Source organism: Molossus molossus, unplaced genomic scaffold, assembly GCF_014108415.1.
Source record: "Molossus molossus isolate mMolMol1 unplaced genomic scaffold, mMolMol1.p scaffold_m16_p_21, whole genome shotgun sequence".
In the NCBI taxonomy this organism is placed as follows: domain Eukaryota; kingdom Metazoa; phylum Chordata; class Mammalia; order Chiroptera; family Molossidae; genus Molossus; species Molossus molossus.
In genome coordinates this window covers 11,671,027-11,694,637 of record NW_023425357.1, presented here as the reverse complement: position 1 = coordinate 11,694,637, position 23,611 = coordinate 11,671,027, and the positions used below count along the sequence as shown (strand labels likewise).

At 52.7% G+C, this 23,611-nt stretch overlaps 1 protein-coding gene across 2 annotated transcripts in view; it reads left to right on the top strand.

Moving 5' to 3' along the window:
* The first annotated feature begins 549 nt into the window (after positions 1-549).
* Positions 550-23,611, top strand: part of AKT2 (AKT serine/threonine kinase 2) — a 51,621-nt gene continuing 28,559 nt past the window's right edge. The window contains exons 1-2 of one of the 2 annotated variants that reach the window (XM_036274207.1): positions 550-716; positions 21,071-21,200. In XM_036274207.1, coding sequence (XP_036130100.1) covers positions 21,155-21,200 — 46 coding nt within the window. In that variant the 5' untranslated portion in view covers positions 550-716; positions 21,071-21,154. The remainder of the gene's footprint in view (positions 717-21,070; positions 21,201-23,611) is intronic. The other variant, XM_036274206.1, reaches the window with a different exon arrangement.

Sequence of the window (23,611 nt, the reverse complement as noted above, 5' to 3'; positions counted from 1 at the left end):
TTCCATTTTGCAGATGTGGATACTGAGGCACAGAAAAAAAGTTGTCTTCTGCCAGCAAAAAAATGCAAAGCTGGGTTTGTGCTGTTTCAGAGCCTGAGCTAATCGTGAGAAACATACTGAAAAGCAACCCCTCCTGACCCCAGGTCCAGGGCCCTTTAAGAGCCTAGCACCCGGGAGAAAAAGCGAGAGCTAAGTAAAATGAGATCAAAGCGTATGCAAATAAGGAACAGGGGCTGCCGGGAAACTTCGCTGCGGCTAGCCTCTAGGGAAAGCCGGCGTCAGTCAGAGACCTACAGCGCCTGCTCACTCCGATCTCTTCTTTCTGTCCGGAGTCTGCGCGAGGCACATCCGTAAAGCTCACCGGCCCAAACTCGCTTATTATACGAAGGCGCTTTGCTCTGAGTCCGCCTTCTCGCTTTGCTTGCGCTTGCGCTCTAGCGCTCTCCGAGTCTACCTCTCGCTTTTACGTCAGTTCCTGTTGTGGCGGGAGAAGGCGGTATTTCCGGCCAGAGGGTGGGACGGGGCGGTAAGCGGGGGCTGGGGGGAGGGGGCGGGGGGGCCCGCGCCGCGCGAGCCGTTGGGCCTGGCTCGGAGAAGGCGTTGCCGCTGCCGTAGCCGCCACCGCTGGCAGGAAACACAGGAGTGGGACCAAGAGCAGCGTGGCGATGGGCGGGAGTAGAGCCCCGCCGGAGAGGCTGGGCGGCTGCCGGTGACAGGTGAGTGCGCCAGTGCGTGTCCCCGAACGCCCCCCACCCCGCGGTGGTCGCGTCCGGAATCCCCCCCGCAGTGCCGCGCTGGGCCGTACCACCAGTGCCTGCTGGGTGGGGACCGCGGTCCTCGAGCCCCCCCTTCCGGGACTGAGTGGGGGTGGCTGCGCGGGGGCGGTAGTTCTAGCCCTGAGGGCCCGGAGGCGGGGGCGGCGGGTCGTACCACTGAGGCGGCCGGGGGGAGCGCTTACCCAAGTGCGAGGACCGAACCACTGAAGGGCTAGGGGCGCGGACACTAGCGTGTGCGGGCTTGGGGCTGAACTCGTGGGGTGTGAAGTGAGAGCGTGCCTGGTGGGCGAGTGCTAAGCCATTGAGGGGGTGCGCCTTACCAAGTGTAGGAGGCTGTACTCATTCGGGGTCGTGGGAGCAGTTCCTATAACGCGTTGAGAGAGGTGGGGGCTTTTGGGGAGGGAGCTGTACCAAGTGTGGTCCGGGTAGCACCGTCTGGGTTATACCACTGGGTGCTGAGGGGGAGCCATCCTTACAATGTAGCCGGCGCTACATCAAAGGGGAGCTGTGATGTTTGTAATCTCTGAGGCACGGGACAGGCCCGAGTGGGTGTTGAGGGGAGTGTTTTGGGAGAGCTGTAATGCTAGTTATCAGGAGGGGCTATTGCCTCCTGTGTTCAGTGGGTGGGCCTTGAGGTTTACACTGAGCTGGAGGAGGATCATCCTTATTGAACTTAATGACTTTTGTGGGGAACTGGATGGACACTGGACTGCTGTCTACCCCAGAACCCTTTCATATGATTACACTCTATTTTAAGGTGGGTGGGACAGACACCTCAGTGGCAGGTTTGTTCTTTCCTTGGGGTTTGGGGAGATGTCTTAGAAGTCGCTGTTTGAAGTCTTCCAAGCTTTTGGCTCCATTTAGGGCGCAGAAAGGGTATTGAGCTTGGATTTACGGAGTTGTGCTCCTGGACCTACTTAAGACTTTGGAGGAAGGAGTGTTTGGTGGGACATCTCTCTCCCAGGGCAAGGTGGCTGGGGACATCTTAATCCTTGGGATTCTGAGGACCCCCTTCCTCTGATTTGGAGGCTGCTTGGGCTCAGCAAGAGGCCAGGACTGGAGTAACTTAGGTCCTTCATGGGCTGCCATTCAACCTTGTCCCTTTTTCCTGCCTCAGACAAGCATGGGGAGTTTAGCCTGACCTTGGTTGAGGTGGGTGTGAAGGGGTTAGGCACCACTCACCACAGGCCCCTCTGCCCTCAGTGCTGCTGTTTGTGTCTCCCTGGTTAGCAGTCCAGGCGCCCATCATGTTTACACTCCCCACCAGGCGGTAACAGTTGGCCTCACCATTAGGTGGTGATGAGGCTGAGCACTGTTTTCCCAGCTGTTCCTCTTTGCATAGGCCAAGGGGACTTGGGTGGGGGGCCCCTGGTCCAGCCTGACCCAGGGAGGAAGACTGCTCTTCTGAAGGACTTAGGACAGCCAAATTCCCCATGGATCTGGTTTCTCACTGTGGCTGCTGGGTGGGTGCTTAGAGCAGACAACTCCAGATGGGAGGCCACCGCTCCTGCTCTCCAGGGCAGCTTGTGACCTTGGCTTGCCTGGTAACCTTTGCCCTGGGTCTGGTGTTCCGGGAGGACAGGCCACAGTCCCTGATTGACCCAGCTAATAATGGGCTGGTGATGTGGTCAAAAGGGACAGATGGTCCCTTCTGGTCCACAGCATCAGCTTCCAAGCTCCCTGGCTTCCATGGGTTGTGGTTTCTGGAGAGAATAGTCCCCGAGTCTCTTCGAGGCCATGGTGGCTCTGTCGAACTTTCCTCTACTGGGGGTTTGTTCCTCTGGTTTCCTTCTGCTGATTTTAGAAGGTTTGCCTGATGGGGATAACAGCAGCAATAAAAACAATAGCCATGAAATTGATGTCTGACATTTATTGAGTGCATTCTGTGTGCCACATGCTGTTCAAAATACTTCACGTGGATTAACTTGCTGAATACTCACATCCTAGAACTGTAGGTACTTTTATGATCCATTTTAGAAGGGGAAACTGAGGCATTGAGAGGCAAATCTGAAGAGCTAATGAATAGCCAGTGTTTATTGAACAGTCACCATATGTCAGGGATGTAACAGGCCTTTTGCACACATGATCTCCTTTAAATCTTAGAATACCTCTATGGGGTGGGTATTGGTTGTGCCCCTTTCATACACCCCTGTGAGGTAAGGAGAAGTGTGATAGCCGTTTTATAGATGAGGAAACAGACACTTGCTGTGAAGTGAAATGATTTGCCTTAGGTCTCATAGCCAGAAGTGGTAGAGCTAGGATGTGAATTGTTGGCCCCATTTGGCCTCAGAGTGAACCTCTTGTAAACAAGTAACTGGAACACTGGTTTATTTGCATCCAGGGGCAGATATGGTGTTTCTGTCCATTTTGCAGAGGTAGAAATATTAGGGCTCAGAGGAGGAGTTGCCTTGCCCTAGGTGTATCAGACCCAGAGGGGCAAGCTGGGGTTTGAATGTCTGTCAGCTTGTCCCTGGTGTCATGTACTCCTAGCTCACTGGGTCCCAAGCTGGGGTCTGTGTCACCTCAAAGCTTCTGCTCTGGACCCTGCCAGCTGCACCTGTGGGTATTTCCTTTTCCTCATCTACAGAGCCTAGGGCTGCTGTGAGCATCTCTGTTGGCAGCCAGTCCAGCAGTCCTGGCTTCCTGGTGAAACTTGGTCCATCCTCAGTGTTGAGACAGGGCAGTGTGTGTGCTGGGAGCTGGGAGAAGACACTAAGAACCATATGCAGGGGGTGACACAGCCGCAAGAGTACCCGTGTTAGAGGTCTCTACACAAGGATGGTGTAGTGGGTATGCATGCAAGTTCTGGGGGTGTAACGTTCTGGCTGTGTGACCTTGGGCCACAGTGTTCATCTCTGTGCAATGGGCTCAGAATAGCACCCACCTCAGGCTGTTGTGAGGATTAAATAAATTAATTCATGAGAAGCTCCTCAAAGAGTGCCTGGCACTGTGTAAATGCTTAGTTAGCAGTGCTGAGGGCCTCCCCCCACCCCCAGTTCTCTCTGGCCCCTTTCAGGTTACAGAGACTTGTATCTGGTATCCTGCTATCCAGCCTTCTAGCTTGGCCCAGCCAGGATCCAGGAATCTGGTGTCCTGGTCTCTTAACCTCTGTAAAGAGCTGCATTGAAGTGATTCAGAGTACAGGGTTCAAATCCAGCCCTTGAAAAAAAAATTTTTTTCTGTATTGATTTTTAGAGAGGGGAGGAGAGATAGAAACATCGATGAGAGAAAATATCGACTGGCTGCCTCCTGCATGCCCCCTGCTGGGAATTTGGCCCACAACCGGGAATTGAACCAGCAACCTCTTGGTGCATGCTCAACCACTGAGCCACACTGGGCCGGGCTGAAATCCAGCCCTTTCACTAGCTGGTTGTATGACCTTGAGCAGGTTCCTCCACCCATCTGAGCCCTTTTCATCATCTGTGTCATGAGATGATAATTGATAATTCTCCCCTGATGGGTTGTTGTGAAGGTTTAATGGGTTAATTTGTGGAAAGCATTTATAACTAGGAAGGCATAACAGTAAGCCTATAGTAAACGTTTCCTGCTCTCACTATACTTAAGAGTGCATGACACATGGTGAGCCCTAGGATATCTTAGCAATTGTCATTCTTATTCTTTCTGCTAGGATTTTGAAGGCCCCTTTCAGGTTACAGAGCCTTGTCAGATAACACCAGGAAGAGGACATAGCCAAAATTAGCATCTCCAGTTTCCAGATGAAGGTTGGGAGTGGAAGGGACATATAATGAAATAAAAAACTGGCAAATGCAGTGCCCAGGGCCCATCTGTCTTCCACACAGTTGCTGCCCAGAGCCCCTTCAAAGTCAAAATCCAGCTCCTTTCCAGATGTCAGCCTCTGCTAAATCATCATTTTTCTTGTATGTTTTATTGAATCTTCACCACAACCCCCAGGAGTGGTGGGAATGGCCTTGATAGAGATGAGGAATAGCCCTTTTGAAGGCTGCAAGGTGGAAGGGCGGGAAAGGAGAGTTGGAGAAATGCTCATGGATTTGGGCCAGGCTTCGTAGAGCCTGGTGGGCCTGGTTGAGGAATGTGGATTTGATCCTGAAAGCATTGCAGAGCTGAGGAAAGGTTTTTGTGCATCCACCACTATTTATTGATCACCTATTGCATGCCTGGAATTGCTTCATGTGTTGGGGATACAGGGTTATACTTGACAGAAGTCCTACCCACATGAAGCCAGGGGAGACAAACCCTAAACTTGGTGAGTAAACAAGGGGCAGCTTACAAGGCGGGGGGGGTGGGGGGGTGGGGGTGGGGGGGGGGGCTAGGCAGTGAATTAAAATCAGGTGTGACTAATGCTTCTCTAGATGGGCTGTCAGGAAGGCCTCTGAGATTGACAGAGAGACATGAGGAGAAGGAACAGTCTTGGGGTGTGGGGGGACCACAGTGCAAAAGTCCCAGGGAGGCCGAGCTTGGTGAGGTGCAGGGGCAGGGTGAGTGAGGGAGGATGTGGGAGGGGAGGCGAGGGGCTGGGTCACTTAGAGCACTGAAGCCTGCCCTGAGGAGCAGCTTGGTCAGATTTAGGGTTTTAGCAGGTGCCTTTTGCCATGAGAGGTTCTCAGGCTTCTGCCTGGGGCAGGGGTAGATTTTAGAGCCGGTCAGGGAGTTTCACATGCCCCCTACTTCCCCCTTGAGTAGAATCACTGCCTTAGAAATGCTGAAGTCCCGATGGTTGCCTCCCTCCTCTGTGGTTTTCACAGTGTTCCCCAGGGCCTGTGGCTGTTCCCTTTAGGGACAGATGGGGGGAGGCTCAATGGGCTGCTTTGCTGCTCACCCCTTCCCAACCCAGATAGTTGGGCTAATATCTAGTAAGAGTGAAGGACAGTCGTCATGCCCGAGGGCCTGCACTATTCCTGGCATTGCTCTAAAACTTGGAAGACCAGGCCTTGTGGGCCTACTTCTAGTGGAGACAGGTGACCAGCAAACACATCTGTGAAAGAACATCAAGTCGCAATCAGTGTTATAAAAGCAAAGAGAGGGGGTGTCGGGAAAGAGAGTATGAGGATATTAGTATGTTTAATTTATATCATTTTTAACTTTTTTTCCTTGTTTTATTTTATTTTACTATTTTTTCTTTGATAGTGTGTTTTAGCTGAGATCAGCAGGGAGGGCCTCCCGGGGGAGGTGACTTGTGGCTAGGGACTGGAGTATGGTGAAGGAATCGTGGAAGGATTTCAACGAAGACCCCTTAGACTAAAGAGGAATCAGCTATGATCTTACCTCACGGTGGTGAGACTGAGGCTTGGAGAGTCTTGGTAACCTGTGCTGGGTTCCCCAACCTGGCAGTGTTGGGACCAAGCTTTGAATTTGGGCACTGTGTCCCCAGCTCAGGAAGGCACTTGGTAACCGTGGATGAGAACAGCGTCTAATTCCGCACCTGAGCCTCAAACCTAAGGTCTAGCACAGTGAGCGAGAGCCTTGCTATTGTTTTTCCCAGGCGCATTCTGGAGTGTCTTCCCAGGAGTAGAGCCCCTCAGAACACATTCTTGGGATCTCCAGAATTTCCTTGAATTGGGGGGATGGGAAAAAAGTATCCTTTGCAGTTGATCTCCAAGCCTCTCGGGGACCCAGGGACACCCCTCCCTGGGCCTCTCTTTGACTTCCCAAGTGAAAGGCTCTCAACCACCAGGCCTCTGGGCTGCACGGTGGGGTGGTTCCGTGGCAGGCTCTTCTGGACAACCAGCCAAGCAGTGAGAGGCCCAGCTTGGGGAGACAGCCCTGGGAGCAGGACCAGAAGGGAGGGAGCGAGGGAGCAGGCGTGGGAGGGGCAGCGGGGTGGGATCTCAGCCTGGCCCCCTTGGGGACAGGACCCACTGCCAGCTCGGCACCCACAGCAAGACCCAGCTGTGCTGGGTTTGTGGAGCAGGGAACAACAAGCCCGGGCTAGCTGAGGGGAGACTACATGTCAGAGGTCCCTGCAGGAAGTTCCTTGAGTCTGCTGTCCTGCCCAGGAAGCTCGTCCACAGATGTTCTAAGGGTGAGGCCAGAAATCCAAGCCTGTCTTGGTTTGCCACCTCGTGGGCCCTTTCTGAATGGATTGGGGTGGCTGCCACTCCCTTGCCCCAGCCTCTCCAGCCTGGTTTCAGGTCATCTTCATCTGGTGGCTCATTGCAAAGTGATCCAGGGGGGGGGCAGCCAGCCTGGGTGTGAACCCTGCTCCTGGCTCCCCCCTTGGTTGCCGGGGAACCCTGGGGACCTTAGTTCATCTTTCTGAGGTATATTTTGCTCAGCTGAAATGGGGCCATCACTGCTGGAGCTGTGGGGAGGAATCAGGGAGCTAACGTGTTAGAGAGTGCTTGTCACAGGCTTCCTGGGACCGCGCTGGATGGATCTGAGCTGCTGCTGCTCCTGCTGTTGGAGATTGTCAGGCTGGGTACAGCCGGCCTGGGCCTGCTGGTGGGCAGAGTGGGTTTGTGCTTAGAGCTTTGGGAGGGGGTGGCAGGCCAATTAGCTAAGGTTCCTTGCTCGGGAGGGCTCTGTACAGAAAAATTATCACGCCCATGGCTGAGCCCCTGTTCGCCTAGACACAGCTCTGAACACTGCATGCCAGCTCAGACGCACAGCAGCCTGTGAGGTGGGCAGTAGTCACCTCCATTTTGTAGAGAGGGCTCTGTGGCACCGAAAGCTACGTGCCTGCGGTGTTCCTGAGAGCCAGCAGAGCGGCCCTCTGGCCAGGCACCGCTCGAGGCTTTTATGTGGTGCTCTCACCAGGCCTCGGCACAGCTGGGAGGCCCAGGGAGGTGATTGGATTTTCTTTTTCCTTCTTTCTTTCTTTTTTTTTTAATTCTCACCTGGATTTTTCCATTTTGTTCAGATAGAATGGGAGGGAGGGAGAGAGAGAGAGAGAGAGAGAAACATCGACATGAAAGGGACACATCGAGTGGCTGCCACCCACACGACCCAACCAGGGCTGGGGACAAACTGCAACCGAGGTACATGCCCTTAGCGGGAACCGAACCCGGGTCTCTTTGGACCGCAGGCCGATGCTCTAACTGCTGAGCCAAACTGGTCAGGGCAGGAGGTGATTGAATTTGCCTAAAGTGTTAGTAGGTGACAGACATAAAGTTTGAACCCAACTCTAGCTGGGGTCAAGTCTGCCCTTGTTAAGACCGACTTTTCTGCCTCTTACCAGTGTCATGGCCACTGTTACTATTGTTTTAATGATCTTTCTGCTTTCTCATCTTCTAGACAGAGCTGGCACACAGTAGGCTTCCACTGTCCCAGAAATGACTGAATTAGGTCCATTTGATGCTTGCTTGGGAGATGGATGTGGCTGCCTCTCACTATGGAGCCCTGGCCATGGCCAGGGGGAAGGGTTGAGGGTGGGAGGTACTCCCCACCCCCTGCCTTGGGGTCTGATTCCTGGAAGGCCTCTGGTGTCAGCCCTTGGCTGTTTTTGGTCATTTGTATAGTCCCTTCTCTCATCAAAGAATTTACTGCATAAGTGTTATGTGACATGTATAGTTTTGGACACCAAGGAGCGGCACACAGCCTGGTGGGGGAGGCAGAGAAGTAGCATTGCCTGTGAGTGCTGAGGAAGGCTGAGGAGGGAGCAGAGATGTAGCCGGCCCTGGCAGGAAGCTCCGCAGGTGAGGCATCAGGCCTGAAGGCATGGGCCCTGAGCTACCTCCATGCGTGCTAACGCTGAGGGCAGCCCCTGTGGCTGGAGCCGAGGAGAAAGGAGGGTGGCAAGGCACAGGCCTGGCAGGTCTGGGGTCCCCTACGGTCCTCCTTCTTAAACTGGTGTCCAGGGACCTGAGGGTGGCAGCGGTGGGTGTTGAACATGTGATTTGCGGTAGTGTCTGCAAGTTGTCTACTTTTTTTAGCAGTGTTTTCATTTAGGTGATATTTTCAAAAGTTAATATAGGCATGTCGTGAATCATCTGGATGATTTCTTTTAGCCATCTAGTGACAGGAGTTACATAGCTGCCACTTCCACAGCTCTGACTAACTGAGGCTCAGGTGGGCCCTCGACTTTGGAGTTCGCCTTTGTGTAGTTGCTGCCCGTCTTCCAAAATGCCAGCCTCATTCACGGCTCTGCGTGAAGCACGTCTCATTGGGTCCCTGTGATGACCCTGGGTCATTAAGAAAAACATCTTTTGAAATAACATAAACATATCCTTGGCAGGTTGGTATTAGGATCCCATAGATGAGATGCTAAGGTTCAGAGCCACTCATACAGCCTAGAAGTGGCACTCAGGATGTGAATCGGCCAGGACTCCAGGTGTGCGTTTGTGCGTTCGAGCCCTGTTCTGGCTCTCTGGGCCAAGTGGGTCAGGGCTCAGGAGCAGGCATCGTGTAGGAGCGTGCCTTGGCCCCTCGGGCCTGTGAGCCAGCATGGCCCTCACCTCCCCCCGCCCCTCTGCCTCTCCGGCTCTTGCTGTTTCATTAGCAGAGGTTCTATAGAGCTGCACCTCCAATCTGCTAGTCACTAGCCCTGTGTAGCCATTTCAATTTGAAATAATTAAAATTAAATGAAAGTAAACATTCAGTGCTTTAATTGTCTTAGCCATAGTAGGCACTTTTTCATCATTGCAGAAAGTTCTGTTGGCTAAATCAGCCCTCTCCTGCACTCGCCTGTGCTCTTGGGCATGTGCTCTGTTCTCTCTGGGTCTCAGTTTCCTGAAGAATGGGGATAATAACAGCATCTACCTCTCAGGGTTGCTGTGAGAATTGGTATTAATTCAGGCCAGGCATGTTGTGAGCACTCAGAAATGCTAGCTGTGGGCGGGACCCTGCCTGTTTGCTCCCAGGTATCCTAGCGATGAGATGAGACTGAGGCCACCGGACCCTGCTTCAGAGCTCCTGGCCAGGGAGGCAGCAGGTGCTTCTGTGGAGCAGTGCCTACGAGGGAAGACCCTCTCAGCGAGGCTGGAAAAACCGCACGTGCGCGTGTGTACACACGTGTTTGGTAGAGCCGTGTGTGTGCGTGTGTGTGTGTGTGTGCGCGCACATATGTGTTTGTTAGGGACAGCCTTGCAGAGTATCAGCGATGGTAAAGGCAGCTTACTGAGGGTTGGGAGGGCTCGGTCTCTTGGGAGCAAGGGTCCCAAGAGGTGCTTTAATTGTCTTAGCCATAGTAGGCACTTTCATCATCACAGAAAGTTCTGTTGGCTAAATCAGCCCTCTCCTGCACTTGCCTATGCTCTTGGGCATGTGCTGTTCTCCCTGGGTCTCAGTTTCCTCTTCTGAAGAATGGGGATAATAACAGCATCTACCTGTTAGGGAGGCAGAAGAGGGAGGCAGAAGAGTCTTGGCTAGAACGGTGTACTCCAGTCTCCTTGGCTGTGTCCTAGCTGCTGCCTTGAGAATTCAATGACTTCTTTCCGGCCTCAGTTTCCCCATCTGTAGAACATAGGTCCTCATGGTCCCCAAGTGAGCCAGGTGGTGGGAGTGTCAGGCCAATGCATCGGGCTTCTTCTGGGGACAACTCCTGAGAAGAAGGCTGTGATACAGACCCTTCCTCCCTGGGACCAGGGGATTCCATATGCTGCAACTCCTCAAGCCAGCAGTTCCTCATCTCTCTACTAGAAATAGCCACAGCCCCTACAGTGGCTTCCCAGACCCTGCCCAGCCAGGCCCCCAGCTTCCTCTGGCCATATGTGCCTCGCTCCCCTCCACCACCTCCCGACTGTGTCTCACGCAGGCCACACCTTGGTGCTGCTCTTCCTGGGCCTGGCGAGCTCTTCCCCAGGTCTCCATGGGGCTGCCTAGTCTCTCTTAGGTTTCTGCTCCGATTTCACCATCTCAGTGAGCCCTTCTCTGATACCCCTATACAAAATCAGCAACCCTCCCCCCTTCCCAACACCTAGTCCTCCGTATACTGCTTTTGTCAACTTCTGATGTACTATATAATTTGCCTACTTATGTAACTATTTTAATGCCTCTCCATCCTCCATCCCCATCTCTATAAGCTCCTCCGGGGCAGAGTTCTGTTGGTCACTGCTGCCTCCCTGCTGACCAGAGCAGTGCTGACCCAGCGTGGGTGCCATATTTGTGGCGTAAATGAATGCAGGGTGTTTCGTTTCACCTTCACTTGGCAGAACTCTGCGCTGAAAAGCTGTGGTTCTGTTTGCCACCCTCCCCTTGCATTAATGAATGCTCTGGGCCTGGCCCTGTGCTGGGTGGGGCTAGGGACACAGTGGGGGCCAGGACAGACCCCATCCCTACGTTGTGGAGCTCTCAGTCCAGTGTGGGAGGGGCACCGTTACTCGGATGATTGCACACGTGACCGTGCACAGTAGAGGTGAGTACTGTGAGGGGACGGGAAGGCGGAGCTCTGAGAGTCTGTGCATCGTTGTAGGGCAGGGGCTGTTGGAAGGCTTCCCTGAGGAAATGAGGATTTAACAGGTAGATGGGTGAGCAGTGTGCCAGGTGGGGGGACAAGCATATGTAAAGGCCCTGAGGTGAGGGAGAGCAAGGAGTGTTCAAGGGAGTGAGAGAAGGGGAACGTGTGTGTTGGGGGGGGTACACTGACCCATGAGGCTGGAGAACAGGCAGGGGCCGCCTCAGGTGGGCCCTTGCAGCCTCCAGGAGGGCCTTGGACATGATCCCTAAGCAGGGGAGGGACAGGGTCAGAGCTGTGTTTGTAGGGTCCCTCTGGCTGTGGCATGGTGCTCTTAGCATGTTTGGAGCCCACAGCTAGGCCGACTCAGATATATATACATTTTTTTTTTATCCTCACCTGAGGACATTTTTCCATTTTTTGTTCAGATAGAGTGGGAGGGAGGGAGAGGAAGAGAGAGAGAGAAACATCGACGTGAAAGGGACACATCGAGTGGCTGTCACCCGCACAACCAACCGGGGACAAACTGCAACCGAGGCACATGCCCCTAGTGGGAACCGAACCCAGATCTCTCTGGACCTCAGGCCGACACTCCAACCATTGAGCCAGACCTGCCAGGGCTAATTTTTTATTTTTTTATCTTCATCCAAGGACACTTTTCTATTTATCTTCAGATAGAGTGGAGGGGGGGGGGAGAAAGAAAGAGAAACATCAATGCGAGAGACACACAGCGATTGGCTACCTCCCACAGGACCCCAACCGAGGCCAGGGATGAACTGCAACCCAGGTACATGCCCTTGACCAGAATCGAACCCACGACTCTTCTCTCCATGGGCTGATGCTCTAACCTCTGAGCCAAACTGGCCAGGGCCTGACTCAAATATTTGACATGATTTCTGTAGGTGCTATAAGGCCCTGGGTGGCGGGGTGAGAGGGGGCAGGTGTCGGAGGGTGGCAGGGAAGAGAAGAAATCTGCTCTGGTACTTATTCTTGTCCCAGTATCTTTTGCAGCCCACCCACGTCTTCTGCCTGCCTCCGGTCCTACCTGCTCCAAGTAGACAGATGGGGCAGCTGAGGGGAGTGTGTGGTATTTAAGAGGAAAAAAAATATTTTTTAAAAACATTTTTTTCCTTTATCCATTTTAGAGAGGAAGGGAGAGAGAGAGATAGAAACATTGATGAGAGAGAACATCAATTGGCCGCCTCCTGCATGCCCCCCATTGGTGATCGGGCCCATAACCTGGGCATGTGCTCTGACCGGGAATCAAACCTGCGACCTCTTGGTGCACGAGTTGATGCTCAACCACTGAACCACACTGGCTGGGCGGAAAAAAATATCTTTAATGCTGCCTTTTTGCCGAGTAGGTGGAATACCTACTTTACCTAAAAAAAAAATTCACATATTACAGAAATGTGTAAGGTAGGAAGTGAAGGTCCCCATGTCTACACCCACCAGAGGAAATGGTGATACCTGATAGGTGTTGAGCAATTGCTCTATTGAACTCTGTTTGAAGGACTTAATGTGGATTAACTCCTTTAGTCCTCACAACAGACTTGATGGTGTATACTGTTATAATTTCTAATACACAGATGAGGAAACTGAGGCGAAGAAATGGGAAGTGATTTGCCCAGAGCCACACAGCTCAACCTCACAACTGAGGTTGAAATGCATCTGGTTCCTGAGGCCACCCTGACTCCTGCACCCGTTATTCTGCTTTTGTTTGCTTTTTGGCACAATTTGTTTTCTGCATGTGATGGTTAAACATAGACCTCCACTTGCCCCTAATCTGTGACACTATTCCCCATAAGATCCACTGTTGATCGTACAATTGCTTTTCTGAACAGGATGCTTTAGGTGAAATTTATATATGGATTGTGAGATGCATGTTAATCTCAGTAATGTCAGCAGGTGAACAAATAAGCATATCAGGGTTGAGGCAACATGGTGTATACATATTTGTTTCAGAAAAGGGATCAGTTTGGATGTTCTGTTGCTCTGTGAGTGCACTGAACCCTGACTGTCCGTGTTGGCCCATCGAGTAGTTCTCCTGCACAAAATGCTACATTGTGTTCTGTCAGCTGGATGGACCCTCGTCGGACCCTCATCAAGGGCTGGGTGCTGGGCTGAACCCTTTCCATGAATGAGCCTTTGATGGAGGCAAAGCTGTCAGCCCCACTGTACAGAGGAGGAAACTGAGACTGGGGCGGAGGGGGCTATAAAGTTGGGGAGCAGATATTTGAATCTGAGTCTACCTCACTTCAAAGGCCATATGGTATATTGTGTTGGGGAAACCAAACTTCCTGGGGTCCCATCCCAGCTCCATACTTTCTGACTTGGTGATAGGGGCAAGTCATTTCACATCTGTGACTTTCGTCAGTAAAATGGAGTTAATAAAAATTTTTTTAAAATTGCCCTGGCTGGTTTGGCTCAGCGGGTAGAGCATTGGCCCGTGGACCAGAGAGTCCTGGGTTCGATTCCCACTAAGGGCATGTACCTCTCTTACAGTTTGTCCCTGGCCTCTGTTGGGGTAGTGTGGGTGGCAACCAGTCGATGTGTCTCTCACATCGATGTTACTCTCTCTCTCTTCCTCCCTCTCTCCCTCCTGCTTTACCTGTAAAAATAAATAAATTAAATAAATAATTTAAAAAATTGAGCTAATAGCCCTGGCTGGTTTGGCTCAGCGGTTAGAGCGTCGGCCTGCGGTCCGGAGAGACCCGGATTTCGTTCCCGCTGAGGGCACGTACCTCGGTTGCAGTTTGTCCCCGGCCCTGGTTGGTTGTGCGGGTGGCAGCCACTCTATGTGTCCCTTTCACATCGATGTTTCTCTCTCGCTCTCTCTCCCTTTCACTCTATCTGAACAAAAAATGGAAAAATGTCCTCGAATGAGGATAAAAAAATTTAAAAAATTGAGCTAATAGACTAAGTGCCCGCATAGGGTTGCTGTGAGGGTAGAATTTGCATGTACAAAGCACTTAGCTGTGCCTGGCATGTGGTAAATGCTACATAGGCATTCCCTCTTTTTAGTACTGACATCATATTAACCATTATTACAATACCAGACCCCTGTTGTGGACATCGGTTTGCTTTCATGGTTTTATGAGTCCGACAAGAGTATTCTCAGAACAGCAGTTCTCAAAGTGGGTGGCTTGACCCAGGGAGCATTTGGTAATGTCTGAAGACATTTTTGATGATCCCAACTTGGGGGAGGGTGTGCTGTTGGCTTTAGCAAGTAGAGACCAGGGATGCTGCTAAACCTCCTGCAGTGCCCAGAACAGTCCTCATTTACTCAGCTCCAAACAACACTGTTTCTGAGGCTGAGAAACCCCCCCTTGCACTGTCATAAGCATTTTCTGCAGAAGTTCCTCCAAGGACGTGTGTGTTTTGCTGAAGTGCTCTCATCTACGCAGGAGCAGTTCACAGAGCTACGGATGGTGAGTGAGGGAGTTGTTTCCCTCTGCCCACGGTGTGCCTTTCCCCCCAGATTCCTGCGAGCAGATCATTGAACCTATCTTGTGAGCAAGGGCTCTGGGGGCTGTCGGTGAGGTGCAGATTAAAGGGCAGGTGACAGAGGCTCCTGGAGGGGTCTCAGCGCCAGGAAGGAGCCCTCACCCTTCTCTCTCAAGTGCCCGGAGACACAGAGCCTCAGCCTCCTCTTCTACCTCCCGCATCCAATCTGTCCTGTCTGGTGCAGAAACCAGGTCAGGGAGAGCGGGTGAGAGAGAAAGGACCTGACAAATGGTAAGGAAAGGAACTTAACTTATTTTGAGCCTGTTCTGGGCACAGGATTTTACTCAGTACATATTCATTCCACAAATACATATTAAGTGGCCACTGTGTGCCCAGCAGAGTGCAAGGCTTTGAGACTCAGTGATGCCCAAGATGGCCAGAGTCCCTGCCCTTATTATGTTGACGTCATAGTGGGGAGAGGTCGGCAGCAAACTGATAAACTGGTAAATACGTATAATCATGTGAGTGATGATAAGCGCTTATGGAGAAAAAGAAAGGGTAAGGGTAGGTAGGATGAGTGCACTTTTGTCTAAGGATGTTAGGAAGGCTTCTTAAAGAAAACATGAACAGAGACAGAAGAAAGTGGCCTGGGGCTCTGTGGATACCTGGAGAAGAGCCTCCTGACTGAGGGGCAACATGTGCAAGGGCCCTGAGGTAGGGGTATGAACAGGTATCACTGAAATGGAGTGTGTTTGGAGGAGTAAAGGGCTTATAGTGCAGACCTCGTAGGGTCCCGGGGCTCCTGTTAGCCAGTGGTTCTCAACCTTCCTAATGCCGTGACCCTTTAATACAGTTCCTCATGTTGTGGTGACCCCCAACCATAAAATTATTTTTGTTGCTACTTCATAACTGTAATTTTGCTACTGTTATGAATCACCATCGGAAATAATGTGTTTTCCGATAGTCTTATGTGACCCCTGTGAAAAGGTAGTTCTACCCCCAAAGGGCTTGCGACCCACAGGTTAAGAACCTCTGTGTTAAGGACTTCAGCTTTTACTTTGGGTTAGATGTGGGGACACCGGAGGGTTTGAGCAGAGCGGGATGGGCTCTGACTCACGTGGTCCCAGGGTCCCAGGCTGTAGGAGGGGCGAGGACAGAAGCACTGGGGCTCATCTAGGCCTTACAACCCTGCTTACAAGCGGGAACCACCCGTTCACTTTTGCAGATGATGAAACAGGTTTGCATGGACCCTTCCCAAGGCTGCCAGCTAGATGAGGCTGTCATCCAGGGCCTCTCTCCTCTTGGCCCCGCGTCATCCTATAAATTGCCTCTCGTGGATCTGACTCCAGCTCTGTGAGATGCAGCTTCTGAAGGGGTACAGTTTGGAAACCATTGAGAAATCAGACAAATGGAAATGAAAGTGTCTTAAAGAAATTTTGAAATAATTTATTATGGTGTGTTTGAGACACAGCGATAGAGTAAGTTAATGATGCCTGTGTACTCAGTGACTAATTTAAAAATAAAACCTGCCAGTGCCGTTAGAACCCCCTGTCCAGTTGCCTCCGCCTCCCTGCTCAGAGCTGATCATCGAGTACCATGGATTTCATTCCTATTCAGCTTTCTTCTGTGCGGAGTTAAAGGTATCCCCTAAAACTCCAGCCCCTCCTTTCTGGGCTGTCCTGTGCCCCCTGGGGTGCCTGCCCGTCCTCCAGTGGGGTCGTTGTGCAGATGGGAACACTGTGCTGTGCAGAAGATGCCACCCGCCTGCAGCCACACGGCCAAGAAGCCACAGAGCCCGGGTTGAAATTTGGACCCTCTGGACCCTGGATTCCTCCTCCTTACTCTTTGGTGATCCAGCCTTCTTGAGGGGAAAGTCCAGGCAGGCCAGTCGTGGGGGTCACGGGAGCCCTGGAAGCCAGGAGGCCCAATTTCGGCTCCCCTGTATTCTCTGGAACCCCAAACCTGGGTTCTTTTTTATAGTTAGTTCTTTTGTCACAAAATACAGAAAAATATGTTAAATCCTTTCTATACAATATTATATAACAAATAACTATAAAGCAAAGCCTGGTGTGATCACCACAGAACATCTGCAGCTCTCTGAAATATCCCCCCTTGCCCCCAATTACTCCCAAATCTAACCACTCTCCTGACTTTTGGGTATTTGTTGTTTTGATTTTCTGCCCAGTTTACAAGCAAGAAAGGCATCCCTAAACAAATAGTGTCACGTTGCTTGTTGTGAACTTGCTGTGAATGGACCCTTACTTGATGTGTTATTTTGTGTCTGGTTTCTGTCATTCAGGGTCACATTCTCAGACTTCACCCCTGTTGTATGTGTCAGTACTTTGGTCCTTTTTGTTGCTGAATTTACCTCAGTGTGTTTATCCATTCTGTTGTGGGTGGACACCTGGTCTGTATCCTGTTTTGGGGTTACTGTATGCGGCTGTGAACATTCTAGTTTGGAAAACAAATACACTCATCTCTGTTGGGGGCTGTGGAATTGCTGGGTCATGGTGCAGGCATATACTGAGTTTCAGTTCTTACTGCCAGTTTTCCATAGTGGTTGACCATTTGATACTCTAACTAGTAGTTGTTCCTTAACATCCTTGTCAACCCTTGACATTGTCAGTTTTTGTTGTTGTTGTTGTTGTTAATCCTTGCCCAAGGATATTTTTCCATTGATTTTTAGATAGAGAGGGAGGGAGGGAGAGAGAGAGAAACATCGATGTGAGAGAGACACCTTAATTGGTTGCCTCCCACACGACCCCAACTGGGGATGGAGATGAACCTGCAACCCAAGTACATGCCCTTGACCAGGAACTGAACCCACGACCCTTGGTCCACGGGCCAATGCTCTAACTGCTGAGCCGAACCGGCTAGGGCGATATTGTCAGTTTTAAAAATTTTAGCCATCCTGGTGAGTGGTTTTAACTTGCATTTCCCTGAAACTGACTACATTGTGTCTGTTCCTTGGGTGTGTGGGTGTCCTCTCCTGTGAGGTGCCCTTGTTCTTTTCACCTTGCCTCCGGCTGACAGCTGCAGCTCTGGCCCAGGTCCTCAGCATGCTCAGGTCCGGACACCCTAGGGGGCAGCAGCGAGTGGGGATGGGCCACGTAGGGCGTGCTGCCCTCCAGCCCGCAGCCAGGCTTCCTGCGTGCTGACACTCGGCCTCTAGAGGCTGGTCTCTGACCTCTGGCCTAGGCGTCCTCCATCGGCAGCTCCCAGGGAGCAGGCCATCCTCTTGGCTGAGGTGCCTGGTGTTTCATCACTGCAGGACTGCGTCACAAACACCTCATCCGAGGCGCCACCCTAAGTGGGAGGACAGGGCAGGATCCAGGCGGGACAACCGGGGATCTTCCAGTTCCTCCCCCTGCCCTTGCCCAAGCTACTGCTGGCTTCTTAGTCGCTGAAATGAGAATGTAAAAAGTGACCCTGGTGTGCTGAGCACTGGCCAGGGCCTCCACCACTGCTTAGCTGGAGGACCCAAGGTAACCAACTTTCCCTCTCTGTGCCTCTGCCCTACCCTAGGTGTGGCCACTGCCTCTCTGGTGGGTGGTTGGGAGCATTTAAGAGAGACTCCAGGGGAACGCAGGTACCCCGGTCAAGGCCACCCAGCTGGCAAGTGGCTCCTGGACTCTGCAACCCTGACCACTCTCGGTCAGACCTGGCTGCCTTCGCTTCTCTCTTTCCAATCATGGCAGCCATGGGTTCTTGGGGGCTGGGCTACAGGCTGAACCTCCGCACAGAGTGGGTGCTTTAGTGCTGCTGAATCACGGAGGCTCCTTGAAGGGGAGTCGCTGGGCCGGGGAGAGAAAGGGAGAGGAGAGCTGAGATTGGACAGCAGGCCCTGTCCTTTCCTTCCACATTGCCCTTCCTTTGGACTCTGGGTCTATCCCAGCCCTTGGAAACTATTCCACACTGAACTCCCTCCTGGGAAAGTGCGGCATCAGCCCGTGTTGGGGAGGAATTCCCTGAGTTTCCACCACAGCTGCCAGGCCCGAAGTGTTCTCCCACCCACCTCTCCTGGCCCCTGGCCTTTTAGCCACGTGGGCCCCTTGGCAGCTCCCTGCTCACCAAGCTCCTTCCTGCCTCAGGGGCTTTGTGCTTGCTATTCCCTTGCCTGAAATTCTTTTCCCTACATATCAGAACTCACTTCCTGCTCACATGTTCCCCGTAGCATGTGGTTGACATAGCTCCATTTCCTGCCATCCTTTTCCCTTCTCAGCACTTCTCCACCACCTGACATTGTTATGTGTGTCTTGTGTGTCTCCCCCACGGGAATGGGAGCTTCATGGACGCAGGGGCTGTCTCAGTGATGGTCTGTCTTTAGCACCTAGGATAGTGTCTGGAGCTTAGGACATGCTCAAAAAAATTGGAGGCGTGACTAGACTCGGGAGTGTTTCCGTGGCTGTCTGGTCCTGGGCTGGGGGTCTGTTGGGGAGACTTGGGTTCATTCATTGTGTACTCAGCAGATACTGTTAGTACTTGTAGGTGTGGGAAGAGTTGGTTGAGGAAGTGCAGAGAGAGCACCCCGTGAAGCCTCTGGGGTCAGGAAGGCTTTTTGGAGGAGGAATTGGTTCAGCTGAGACCTCGAGGAGGGAGAACTCATGAAGGTATGGAGGGTGGAGGCCAGAGGGAAGGGCCTCAGTGATGAGCCAGCAGAGTGGGGTGGGGAGAATAGGGATTGGGGGTGGTGCCAGCTGTAATCATTGTCATGGTCATTAGCCTTTACTGAGGGCTTTCTAGGTGCCTCTTGGCTCACTGGGAGAGACAGGGCCAGATTTAGTTGAAGGATAGCCATTGAATGCAGAGGCTAGGAGCCCAGGGAAGAAGGCTGTGGTAGGAGGGGAGGGGAGATGACAGGAGGTGACAGGAGGTGAGGGGAGGTGGGGCCAGGTGGGAGAGGTGGTCAGGAAGCTAGCTGGGTGATTGGGCAGTGGGGACCACCCTGGTCAGCGGAGTGGGAGGCAGAGGCCAAGTCCTAAAGGGCCTTGAATCCCAAGCCTAGGAGCTTGTCTCCTTTCTGAGGTCAGTGGGAAGCCACGGAAGGATTTTGAGTAGGGGAAGGACAGGTTTGGGTTTGAGGGTCCTCTTAGCTGCTGAATAGAGGACAGATTGGAGGGGAGGAGTCTAGGGAGGGAGGAGGTGGGTCGGGACCCTCTGGGAGAGGACATCGCTGGACTTGAGCCAGGCTCAGGGAGGGCTGGATGGAGAGACTGGTCACATTAGCAATTGCAGCACAGACTGGCGGGATATTTAGGATTGAAGGTCTGGCAGTCCTGGGTGTTGGGTTCATGGGGTGTGAGCCCATTGGGGTGCCTGTCATGCCTGCTGGGGAGGGGAGCCCCTGTTGCTGCTTCTGACCCTGCCTTTGCAACTTGGAGTTTAGAACGTGATTTCTCACCCCATTGTTTACTTCCCCATCACTGTTCATCTTGTCTCTCCCCTGCTTCCTCCCACTTACTTACCTCCTTCCCTCTGCCCGGCCCGGCAGCCTGCCACAGTCACATGCCAGGCAGTAGTGTGTCCGGCCCAGCAGCTCCCCTGGGGCACGAGCGAAAGCTGATGCCCACAGTGTCCCTAGAGCCAGCTGCCACTTCTCTGGGGGCCACCGTAGCTCCTGACCTGCTGTCCGCAAATAACCCCAGGCCAGGAAAGGCGAAAGGCGCCTTGGGCTCCGTGGCTCGTGGCTTCTGTCCAGGCCTGGGGCTCCAGGTAGGGGCCCAGCTGGTGGCTGCCTCCCGCCCTTCTCCCCTCCGCCCGCCTGGGAACCTGAGACAGAAGCAGCAGCCTCGGCGTCTGTCAGTCTATCAGCTGCTGGTCCCTGAGGACAGAAGCGGAGGTCTCAGGGAAGGGACCAGTGCCTTGATCGAGCCCCCAGGACTGGCCCCGGGGCCCCAGACAAGGGTCTGCACAGTAGGTTGCTTTCCTGTTCAAGATCTGGAGAACCTGAGACCGACTTTTCTAGTCATTTAATTGGGGCAAGGAGGGACCTGAGGCTGCGGGAGTAACATGGGGTGGCCTGTCACAGGGCAGTGGGGGTACTTGGTTTGCTAAAGATGGCAGGTTGTTGGCTGCCTGGTTTGGAAAGGAAAGAGTGTGTGTGTGGGGGAGGGTGGCAGGCAGATGCTGGTGGCTTTGAGCACTCCTTCAGGTGCCCAGGGCTGTCTGATTCATCCAGGTTACCTCAGTGCTGGGGCATGGGAGTGAAGCCAGGGGCAGGGCCATAGCCCCTTTGCATCTTCCCAGCCTGGAGTGAGGGTGGGTGGATGGGCTGCCTCTGCTCAGCGTGGGTATTGAGCACAGAGTCTGGCCTGCACAGCGTAGGGCTCTGAGGGCAGGGTTGTGTCCTTTCCCCCACCCCAGATTGGGTGCCTGGGACACAGTCACTTCTCCCCCCACACTGGGCTCCCACTCTCACTGGCTGTACTGTGTACAGAGTAAACAGCAGCCACAGGGGCTTCAGAGCCTGGAGGCCCCAGGGAAGGGGCTAAGACCCAGTTCCCCTCCAGCTCTGATGAGCTCCTCTCTTGTCTTGCAGATAGTGCTCTGTTCGCGGAGTGTCCTGTATGTCCTGCTGCCTTGAGCTGTCCCGAGCTAGGTGACAGCGTGCTACGCTGCCACCATGAACGAGGTGTCTGTCATCAAAGAAGGCTGGCTCCATAAGCGTGGTAAGGGGCTGCTTATGCCTGTGGGATTGTGCAACACACTCACTCACTCACTCACTCCTCCTGGCAGCTGGTTTGAGAAGGCAGAGGTAGAGTCCTTTAGCAGTAGTCAGGGCAGGGGAGCTGCCCTGGGGCCATGGCTTTGCCTGGGGCCATGTCTCCAGGCTACCTGGACACCCTGCAGGAGCCCCCAGGCCAGGCTTTGAGTTCTGCTTCTGAATTAGTGATTTCATTTATAGCCCCACAATACAGGTAAAGAAACTGAGGCTCGGAGAGGGGAAGTCACTTAGTTAAAGTAACGCACCAAGGTGATATTTAGCATTCATTCTGCAAATACTCATTGAGTGTGTGTGGTGTGCCAGGCTCTGGGGACAGTGTGGTGCCCTCATGGAATTTACATTCCACTGGGAGTTGGGGACAGACAATAAACACATAAGCAGATGTGATGGTAGGTGGTGATAAGTACTGTTGTGAAAAATAGGAACTCTGAGGGGAAAGGGGCTGGAGAGAGATGGGGAGGTCAGGGTAAGTCGCTCTGAGGAGATGACAGTGAACAGAGGCGGAGCAGGTAAAGGATGGGCCACACACATAGCTGGGTAAGGGTGACAGCAAGGACAAAGGTGGGAGTGTGTCTGGAGTGGAGAGTGAGGACGGGCGAGGGGAGGAGGTAACACAGTGAACAGTGATGGAAAGGGCCTGGGCCAGAACTCTCCAGGTGATTGGAACCCCAGGAGGTTGAGAGCCATGGCGTGACCTGATCTGGTTGTACTGGTGGTCAGCTGAGCCAGAGAAATGAAGTCATTACAGGAAAGACTAAGAGACTAGACCCCTAGGCTCCAGGCTGGCTGTCCCCAGAACCATGGGACTTACCCGTTCTGCTGCTGTATGCAGCCAGGAGGAAATGTGTGTAGAGCGTTGGCTTGTCCAGACCGAGGAGGAAGGGGCAGACCGTCCTGGCTTCCCATACCTTCCTCTAGGGAGGGAAGGTGTCAGGCCTGCTGATAGTTGCTCTCTGTGTACTTCATTCATTCAGCAAACATTTATTGAGCAGCTACTGTGTTCCAGGCACTGATCTAGGTACTGGGATTATAGCAGTGAACCAAACAGGCAAAATCCCCATTTTCGTGTTCATGTCTTACATTTAATGGGGAGGGCAGGTGGCACTGGAGTAGGCATGTGTGTTCAGTGGTGGTAAGTGCCATGGAGAAAAACCAAGCAACTTAAGAACGAGGGGCTGTGAGGCCTCCCAGTGTCCGTTGTTCTGAGCAGCAGCTGGCAGAGATGGGCGAGGCAAGGTGGCCCCTGCTGATTGCAACTGTTCTGGCACCTGCACTGTCCCGCCCCACCCGTTCCTGGTGGTTATAATAATGGCAGCCCCAGTTTACTTCGTGCCCACTCTTAGCTGCCCTGTGAGGTGGGCATCTTACAGACTAGGACACTGAGGCTCGGCAGGAAGACTCACCTGCTGGAGGTTCCAGCGAGGAGGTAGCAGCGCTGCATCCTTCAGCTTCTGAACCAGTGCGTCCAAGGCCTGGCCCACGTGCTGCCCTCGCCCGGCAAGGTCTGTTCAAGAAACCGGCGAAGTGAGAGCACCACTGTTGGAGTGGCTCATGCTGTGTGCTGGTCCCCTTTCCAGCACAGCCTCTGCCAGGCCCACCAGGCCTGGTCCCATTGTAAGTTTAGTGGCAGACAGTGTAGTGGGCCAGAGCGTGGCCAGAACAAACCCAGGTTCTATCCTAGCTCTTCTGGTCAGCAACTGTGAGCCTGGGCAAGTAATGGAACCCCTCTGTGCCTCAGTTTACTCATCTTTATTATTATTTTTTAGCTTTATAGCCTTTTTTATTTCCTTTATTGATTTTAGAGAGAAGGGAAGGGAGAGGGAGAGAGAGATGGAAACATCAATGAGAGAGAACATCAGTTGGCCGCCTCCTGCATGCCCCCCACTGGGGACTGGGCCCACAACCTGGGCATGTGCCCTGACCGGGAATCGAACCGGTGACCTCTTGGTGCATGGGTCAATGCTCAACCACTGAGCCACATTGGCCGGGCAGTTCCTCATCTTTAGAATGGGATTGTTTTGAGAATATTTTTTCTTCTAGATTTCTTTTGTTTTCTTAGCTTGTTACTGATGCATAAAACACTACAGGTAAGTGCCTGGATCACTTTCTCTGATCACCAGTGTGCAGATCAAAACATAGATCAAGACAGACCCTAGGAGCCCCCCACCCCTCCCAAGCAGTAACTTCCCTAACTTCCACTAGCATAAATGAGTTTTTCTAGTTTTGTTTTGCCTTTTGAAATTGAGGTAACATTTACATAACACAAAATTAACCATTTTAAAATGTACAATTCAGTGGCCTTTAGTACATTCACAGTGTTGTGTAACTGCTACCTCTGTCTAGTTTCAAAACATT